The 9,813-nt window shown below is 38.6% G+C and overlaps 1 protein-coding gene across 2 annotated transcripts; it reads right to left on the reverse strand.

Moving 5' to 3' along the window:
• Positions 1 to 4,888: 4,888 nt before the first annotated feature.
• On the reverse strand, positions 4,889 to 9,062 carry adra2a (adrenoceptor alpha 2A). Of its 2 annotated transcripts, none has more exons than XM_082137892.1 (2): positions 7,537 to 9,062; positions 4,889 to 7,226 (listed from the first exon to the last, which is right to left on the reverse strand). In XM_082137892.1, the coding sequence occupies exon 2, from the start codon at positions 7,154 to 7,156 to the stop codon at positions 5,999 to 6,001; it is 1,158 nt and encodes a 385-aa protein (XP_081994018.1). In that variant the 5' UTR covers positions 7,157 to 7,226; positions 7,537 to 9,062; the 3' UTR covers positions 4,889 to 5,998. The 2 variants fall into 2 exon arrangements, with proteins under 2 accessions (XP_081994018.1, XP_081994017.1); XM_082137891.1 differs by having other exon boundaries at positions 4,889 to 7,271.
• Positions 9,063 to 9,813: the final 751 nt, after the last annotated feature.

Below are 9,813 nucleotides of genomic sequence, written 5' to 3' on the forward strand. Positions count from 1 at the left end.
AAACGTACAAAGTGCATGATTATCATCTCCCTTTGTGTTTGACAACAAGGATTTAAAAAAAAAAACTATCATCTGCATATTTCACAAAATGACAGTTTTCCTAATAACCTCGACACTCATTCGAATACAGAATAAAAAGATTTGATGACAATACACAGCCCTGTGGCTGTGATGCAAATGTCTCTTAACCGTACATACAATCGTGTATCTTAAAATTGCACTGTCAGCTTATTTGCATAATGGGAACAGTGCGCTAAAACAAAACTAAGAGCAAGTAAACTGTGAGAAAGACGTTGTTAGCGTATTCCCTCCTTTGACTTCCGATTAGAGATGTTTTGCTTAATTTATGCATGATTTAAGACATTGTTGACAACACTAGACTACTAGAAGACACGTGTAAGATTACCGGTGTCTAAAAAACGTCGAGAAACTGAAAGACTCTCCATTGCTCACTATATAACCTCATTGGTGGACCTTTTAGATTGATTTGGGATTTTCTTTCCATGGGATCACTCTCAAACTTTGCACACTGGATTGAAAAATAACGGAGCCCATCAGCATTCATCTCATGTTGTTTGTGTCCCCGCAGGCTAATTTATAAACCACATTCTGTAATTAAGCACTCGTAGCGCTGCATTTCTGCCATTTGTTTTTTCCTCAAATGCACTCCGCATGGCTGTGTTTAAAACACATACGCGATGACTCCTGGTACACAGCTGCTTTTCAGTGGCTTTAAGTGTATTGCTCATTTGACAAACATAAATTGATTTCCCACAGGGTGGATCGTGAGGGGAAAGTAGGGTCTAGGAAACACGCTGGATGGGGCAAACAAATTCCTCTATTCCGCTCCCTCCCACTTCCCATCACGCTCTTTAATAAGATGTCTGCGTTTTTGTTTGCCTGCTGTAAAAAAAGAGAGAAGCAGCTATTGATCAACAGCGTTGCATGAAGAACACACAGTGGGGTCTCTGTAGAAAGCGCTCAGCCTCTCTTTAAGCCTGACCTTTGAGGCTTCACAACTTTCTGGCGCCGATTAAAAGTGCCACTAACACGAATCTCCTGCACCTCCACTCACACAGATAGACAGCCACAAGCCAAGTCTAAAAGTTTCAAAATGAGTCATTCAGTGCAGTCGTCTGTGTCGATGAGGCAGCGTTCGGTACAAATAAAGTTTATCATGCAGTTCAACATATGGCAGATCTCGTAACGCTTATTTTCTCAGTCATTTTATCTAGACTGCCTCCTGTTTAAGCTTGGATTATGGTCCTGAGAGGCCCAAGGCTCCAGCTTCAATATGAAGGCCCCCACTTGCTGTTATTATGTCCATTGTAAGTTAATTATTGTAGATGAGATTTTTGTTTGTTTTCAAAAACAATGGTAATCAATACACACGTCACAAATGCTTATTTTGAACCCAGAACAATCATTTAATTATGTACTTTTGGCCCATTTCAAACTCATAATATGAGAAGTCAGAAGAAGCCAACATTTAAAATGTAAAATAAGTTAATAATACCACAAACAGACCTGCTGTAAGATAATGAATAATAATAATAATGATCATTCATATTTAATATAAGTAAGGGATGGTGTGGCCCTGTATCAGGTCTTGTATCACTCTGAAGGGGTTTATTCTGCGATAACAACCGGCTGGATGTACATTATCCCGCTTATTACACGGCTACACATAAGTAATTAGACATGAAATATTGACTTGAGTTGAAATTATTTGTTAGCTCTTTAAACGCAAAGCTTCCGCAAAGAATTCAGTGTCTAGCAAGCGACAAGTTCAAACTAGATGGAAATTTAAGGGATACGATACAGTCATACCGCTTATTACATGACATTTCACCACATAAATTTATAGGGATAAGATTAAACTCTTTTACCTGTTTGTTATCTTATAATCCATTACAGTGTACAAAACAATCCTTGTGAAATGGCTATGCGTATAAACAAGAGAGCGAGTCTGTGATACCCGGACGATATAATAACTGTCCACGAAATATTGATTTGAGTTTTAATATAAGCTCACCAAACACAAAACTTCCACGAAGAAAAAACTTTCCTAGCAAGCATATAGCGCGACTTCAGTTACCCGGATGAGCCTGTGTTATCATTTTTTACTGGTTGTTATCGGGGGAATAACACCACTGAATGGCGAGATTGACCAATCAGAATCAAGTATTCCACAGAGCCGTGTAATAATAACAAGTAATATTTATCATTAGTATTATTCTCTTCATTTTTATTTATTCAGCATGATTATCATTAAAGTCCCCCAATAATTGTATCCCTTAAAACTAATCTTTGATCACCAAAATTACATTTAAACGTTGTTTTTTTTCCTGTAACAAAAATGTATTCATGCCTTAAAATAGCTTGAATTAATAATGTTCTTCTCAGTATCATAAGAAACGCTTTGAACAACTGAAATGTATAAAGTTCATCATAACATCGTAATAATACAATTATTACGTACATACAAACAAACGTTATATTGCTAAATCTACCTGATTTTTCATATCAACAGAAAAATATACCAGGATAACCTGGCATCTCCTGAGACTCCCCTGCTTCAGAGCGGTCATAGTTAATGATATGCTAAAGCCCGCCGGCACATTGACCTGATTGGTTACAAGGTCGTTTGTGATGTCATAAACACCAGCGATTTCAAACCGTTTTAAAACTTTGGTCTTTCGTTCGTTGGAGTTTTAAAGAGAAAATACCCAGCAATGGTGTTGACTGATGAATTTGCACATGGTTTGTCTTAAAGCATATTAAAAACACCACATAGATGAACAATAAAAACTTTTCTTTTTTATTAATGTTTTTATCATAAATTAAATAAAAAAATAAGAGAATAACAATAATGATGATAAATATTATTGTTGTTATATAATTGATAAAATGTTGCTATAATACTTTTTTGAATGTTTTTTTTTTATATTTTAAATATAATGTTAATTTTAATTTAATTATAATTGAAATTAAATGCTTATATAATAGTAATCATTCTAATAATTATCGTCTTTTTTTTTTTATTAACAGCCATGAAAATAGCATACAAGTACAACGTTTAGACTTTTATCAGAATTTTTGGTCAACACGAAAGTAACAAGCACCAATTATTTCAAAGACGTCACCAATTCGAAGGGTGTCTTTGTCAATCAGCTGGAAAAAACCTGCCAGCGGTTGTTCTCACAGTCATTTCCCCTCACGAATTTGACCAATACACTCTCCTCTCTCTGCACTTCTCATTCACACTTTGAAGTGAACATCGTCACTTCAAATTACAAAACAATCCCCTGCTGCACTCCCACTGAATGTCCCTCAGCATGTGTCCATGCATCTCTCCGATCTCCCACTCACACTTCAGGACGGCAAGTTTTTCCACGCAGTCTTTCCCTGGATCCTCATGCATCTCAAATGCATTGCTGGTAATGCGCTGCCATATCTTTAAAGTTGCCAATTAATGCGTTTATGTCAGTTCGTTTATGTCAGTTCGCTACAGCTCCGTGTTATAAAAACCTTATTTTAAACTTCGTAATTATGACCCCGCTGTCTCTGACGGTTTAACGATGATTATGGATGAGATGAAATTATCATGATCCATCATAATTATGAAGGTCTCGGCACATTCTCTCCCGCTCCGGCATAGGCTATAAATGTATATTGCTGCCACTGGGGAACTTTAACCGCAGGCAGTGTCTCACACTGGAAATGCAATTCCTACATGCAGAGCAAAGAGGGACGTTTCTGAGGTGAACGCCGGTCAACTGATCCGTTAAAGTCAAACTGAACTGAGAAACGGGCGGAATAATAGAGTATGACGAGATAATCGCTGACAGATAACTTTTCCTTTTTGTTCATTACCTGTGAAAGTCGAGGGGTTTGCGCAGTTGCGTGTCATTTTCAGAAAACGTCGAAGGTTCAGAATAAAGAACGTTGAAGGAATACTTTCTCGAACACGCGCGAATGAATTAATAACAAGAACCGTGATTGGTCAATTTCCATGTCAATCAAACCGTGGTTGTTTTTAATTGGGCGGGTCTTGGCCAGAATCATCGGCAGTGCAGTTGACTATCTGTGTCGAAGCTGTAAATAAAACTTATTTTACGAGAAGAACATACTATTTTCGGTAATACTTTATTTTACAGTGTCCTTGTTACATATGTTACATGTACTTATTATAGTAAAAACAGTTAATTATGCATTATTGCATTTAGCAACTAACCCTAAACCAAATCCTAATCTTACTCTTGCCTAGTAATAAGTACATAGTTAATTAATATTACACTGTACTTAAATATATCATTACACTGTAACAATGACACCTTAAAATAAAGTGTGACCCTATTTTCTACTTCAAAATGTCATTTAATTCTGTTTTTGATTCTTCGTAATTATGGAAATTTACTAGTAATTTCTGTAAAAAACTAAACTAAACAAAAACTTTAATTATTAAGTACAATCAACTTGGATGTTTAAGTCATTTCAACTTAAATCACAATAAACTGACTTAAAAATGAGTTGCAAGTTGAAATTTGTTTAACTTATTTTGATGAGTTAAAGCAATGTAAAAACACACATTGTCATAACTTATTGATCATATAATTTTTTAGTTTTCATGAGTGAAAACTGTTTCTGCACCCTTTTTTTCCAGTTGAAACAGCATGTATTTTAATATTGATCTCAGTCAATACTTTTCCCCAAAATCATTTCTGTACACAATTTTGCTTCTGTGAAGATACTTTCAACTCTTTCAGTTCTTTTGAGTCAAACTTGTATTATATCTCAGAAGTGAAGCTTTTCACGCCATATTTTGCTTTTCATAAGACATAATTTGCCTTTCTCGAATAACAACAGACAAAACAAACAAACAAAAAATGTTCTGTACTTTTTATTTTTTTCAGTGTTTTCTCTCTTTGTCAGAGTGTGTGTGCAAATACATTTTATTTTATTTTTCAGATCTCAATGATAAAGCACATTGAGAGCACAACCAGGACCACCGGAAAACAGCCAAAATATATGGAAGTGAGTCATACATCACAACTAGGTTTTTCAGATATGGCAATAACGCACAGTGACGGGTAGTTTGTCGATGTCATTCCAGGACCTTTGTTTTGAACCATTGTACTCCTTCACAAAGCAATTGGACAGGACACTCACTCCATCTCACACCAACTGGATCTCTCTTGTCTCTCCAAGCATCCCAAGAAAACAGAAAAACACACGAGAGGTCTGACCTCACCTTGACCTGGAGAAGCTCTGTCATCCGATATCTTGCTGAATATTCAACTTTGTTTTGTCGGGATACAAATTCGGCCAGATAAACCAACATCCTGTTTGACACACTAACGCTGTAATTCATTTGTGTTGTGCCACTAAATATCCATCCGTTATATCTAGGGTGACATATATAATCTACATCAGAAGCTAAATAAATTTGTTTTGACACCGGCCTGTCAGGTTCCAGTCAGACGAGCTCAACATCTTTTTGCTCAATGGTCCACAGCAAGATTTGAAATGAACCGTTACTGGCAGGGATAAAAAAAAAATAAAAAAAAAGGACAATCTGTCCACCGAACAATATCAACACCTTCACTATTAATTATACAACATTTCAGGGAAATAAACAGGCCCTGCGAGAAGACATCGACATGCACGTTGTGGCGTAGTTGGACAGATTTGCAATTCTGACTCCTTTGGCACTTTTTTTTTTTAATAGTTTTTCACATTCAGCGTGGTTTGATGCATAAATATCCCTCCACGTCGGCAGCTGATAAAAGATCACAGTTACGAAACTTCACCTCACATCAAGAACGACACAATACACGTCTGAAATGGACGAATCCACCACATATTGTGCTGTATTTGCATAACCATGCATTTGTACAAAGCATGTGAGTCTTTCCCCCCCTCCCCCACTTCGGCCTTGTTGTACAGTGACACACAACATGTTGGCTTGCATTTGATCAAGGAAATGCAGGCCAATTTACACCATTCTCCTGTTATCTCTCCGGCAGAGGATCTTCTTGAAGGATCTTCGGAAGTCATTATTGAAGATGGTGTATATGATGGGATTGAGGGAGCTGTTGCAGTAGCCGAACCAGAAGAAGAACTTGAAAAGCGTCAGGGGAACGCAGCAGTCGCACAACGCCATCAGCGTGTAGGTGAAGAAGAACGGGAACCAGCAGATGACGAACACGCCTATGACCACGGCCAGGACAAACGTGAAGCGCTTTTCCCGGTTCTGACGGCCCTTCCACAGGCTGGTCTTGACGGACTGGCAGGCCTCAAGTTTTTCGGCGTCTCCCGGTTTGATTTGGCTCAGCTTGGTCTTTCCCTTCGAGCTCTTCTTCTTGAGGGAGCACGGATTGGAGACCTTGTGGTCCGAGGAGGACGATTCCTCCATGTCCACGCCGTTTAACTCGCCCTTGTCGTCCGGATCAGCGTTCGGATCCCCGTTGAGCTTCTCATGAGGGTCGATATCCTTCTTCCCCGCTTCCTTTTTCCTCCGGTCCCCAGGAGGCGCTCTGGTTCTCTTCTTGGCGATCTGGTAGATCCGGACGTACACGAGGACCATGATGATGCAGGGCAGGAAAAACGACCCGATGGAAGAGGAAATAATGTACCATTTTTCTTTGTTGATCTCACAGATGTTCCCCTCTTTCTTCTCTATGGTTATGAGGGGCGGGAAGGAGATCACGGCGGCGATGACCCAAACGATAAAAACGATGCGTTTGATTCGTTGCGGCGTGCGCTTGAGGTTGTACTCGATGGCTTGCGTGATCGACCAGTACCTGTCCAGGCTGATGGCGCACAGGTGAGTGATGGAGGCCGTGCAGAAGAGGACGTCCAAGGCCAGGTAGATTTCGCACCACACCTGTCCAAAGACCCAGGAGCCCATCAGCTCATTCGCCAGCGAGAACGGCATCACCAGAGTGGCCACCAGTATGTCGGCGGAGGCCAGCGAGACCAGGAACAGGTTCTGGGGAGCCCGGAGAGCTCGGCTCGTGAACACGGCGATGATCACCAGCACGTTCCCGAAGACGATGAGGAGGATGAGGAGCCCCACCAGAACGCTCAAAGGAAGGGCCACTAGCAGGGTGTACGACTGTTCTGTCCCATTGGTCGCATTGTCACACCCCATTGCTGAGAATCACAATCTCTTCCTCTCACAACTGAAATTATGTATTCAGTTGATGGCACTTCATTTTTTTCTGTGTTATTGAAGGCAAAAGTGACATTTTTGGTCACTTTGACATCTAAAAAAATAAGGAGAATTTTTTTATTATTCAAATAAATAAGGTGAAATGTATTTTTCACACACATTTTTTTCAAGTAAATAAGGTGAAATGTATTTAATAAGGAAATTTTTTTTTCTTTTTACAATTATTGAACTCTTAATTGCTTATTAAATACATTTCGCCTTACTTATTTGAAGAAAAAAAAAATGTGTTCTCATACTTTGTTTAAGAAATACCATATTATTATAACAGAAAAAAAAAGTAAGGCAAGAATGGACCTTACCTTAGTGGGGAGAAAAGCCTGATACGACACAAACTTCTTAAGCCATCCAAGAAATCTTCCTCAGAGTGTAACTTCTCTTGTTAAAGTCGCTCGGTGCGACAAAAACGGCATGATTAATTCCTCGCATCTCTTCGGTGGAGCGTGTGAAGAGCGCGCTTCATCATCAGCGCTCAACTCAGCTGTGCGCGCGCAGGATCTTAATCGTGTTAGCTGTGTGTGTGTTTGAGAGAGAGAGAGTCTGGCTCGTGTTAGCAGTGTGTGTGAGAGAGAGAGAGACTTGCACTGCCACTGAAGAGCGAGTTAGTGCGCGCGCTCGCTCGCGTTCTAAACGACTTTCCCTCATATTCTGCTGTCCTTGAGCCACGCCCTCTTTCTCGTACCGTTGCTTAGCAGCAGCCGCCAGAAACATTCAAAACCACTAAAACACTTTTTATTCGTGCCTGACTGGTTTAAATCAATTAAACCATTCGTCTGTTTGAGTGATAAGAGAGAATCGACTAAGTGCTTGTGTATTGGTGATGCATAATCATCAACTCGATTAACAACGTGCAAACACTAGACTAAATAGGCTTACACATACTTTTTAAATATTGTTATATAACTCAATTATGCAGTAGTTTATGATCATTAAGTAGTTTTATATACGCGGAGGTGAATTTCAAACCAAATGTTACCCTGAAAGTAAAGGAATATCTACATGGTTCGATGTTTTAGATCTGACTGAAGTAAAAAGATTTGCACTCACTGAGATCCTACTCGTGTCGATGACGTTTCCGGCGCTGAAAATCAGCCATTTAAAAATTCCCTCACATTTCCAGGCTTTCCATGGCCGTGGGAACCCTAAAATTATCCGAAAACGTTACTGCAAAATAGTTTTTTTCACGGACCAGGAAAAAGAAATGAATGAGAAAGAGATAACGCAGAGTAAGTACTGAGTCAGGAGCGGTGAAACAGCGACACCTGCCGGAAATGTAAGATACCGCCATCAACGCTTACACTCCGTTTCTTGTGGCCACAGTCTGTCTATATTCGCGAGGAGCTTTTTTAAACAGTATTGACGGAGTTCACATGCACGATGGACACTCTTCTGCTTAGTTTATCGTTGTTTAAACCGAATCAATAAAAAAAAATTACATTTAAAATGTATTTTTTAAACTCATTTGATTCTAATAAGACGAAAAATTGTTTTTATGATCATGATATTTAGGTCAAGTGTGTTCAGACATGTTTTACTGAGACTATAGACAGACAGATAGATAGACAGAGATAGACGGACAGACATAGATAGTCTAACAGGCAAACAAATAGCCAAAGTGAGTTTTCATAGTTTTATATTCTCTCTGACAGAAGCAAAAATTATTGATCTGGGCTGGAAATGTATGACGGGTGAGAGAGGAGCATATTTAACATTTGTAAGGCAGTCAAATTAACATTTATTTGAAGAATGCTTGTCAAAGCAAAGACTTGATCTGACGGAAGAGGGTCCTGTTACTCGTTCGGGCTGAGTCAGAAAGAAAGAGAAATCAAGAGTCACCTTTAAGGCTGTTTTTTTTTTTTTTTTTTTCTCTAGAGAAAGTAGGTTAGACATGTCCGCACAACACTTGATACCCCTATGAAGAGTAAAAAAAAAAAAAAAAAAGAAACATTTTGCAGTTACGAAAGAGCAACACTTTTATCTTTTGCACTTTTTTACATCCCTGTCCACACAACCAGACAAATATGAATCTTAAAAAAAGAAAGAAAAAAAAAAAAGAAAGAAAATCAACATGCTTGTTTCCTATACATAGCAAGGCAAGAAAAAAAGCAGGAAACATAACATTCCTATGTTTAAAAAAAAAAAAAAAAAAAAAAAAAAACATGGAATATGAACTTCATTTATACAGCTTCAATGGCTGAAATGCACAGACAATATAAAAAAATAAACCATATCCTTAAGCTCCAATCATAAGGATTCACCAGAACAATACAAGATCAAAATCAAAAACTGCCACCGCGGCTGATTATAACTGCAGTCATTATTCACCATCAAAAGTACAATTATGTGTTCATTGTCTTTGTTTTTGTGACTACATTCCTGATTTGTGATGCATTCTCATCCAAAACCGATCATACTGTTACCCTACATTAAAAACCAGCCTCGCTCTCCTGCATAAATGGCACATAAATAAAAAGAATTAAAAAACTTAAAATGGGACACGTCACAAGGCCGTGCCCCTAATGCACGTCTCACTTGAAGTACTCAAAGGCATTTATTGTCACATCATAATTCCATTTTTA

Source organism: Leuciscus leuciscus (genome assembly GCF_965113295.1).
Source record: "Leuciscus leuciscus genome assembly, chromosome: 15".
Classification (NCBI taxonomy): Eukaryota; Metazoa; Chordata; class Actinopteri; order Cypriniformes; family Leuciscidae; genus Leuciscus; species Leuciscus leuciscus.

Excerpts from the sequence above, each read along its gene's own strand:
- adra2a (XM_082137892.1), bottom strand. The coding sequence starts at position 7,156 with ATGGGGTGTGACAATGCGACCAATGGGACAGAACAGTCGTACACCCTG.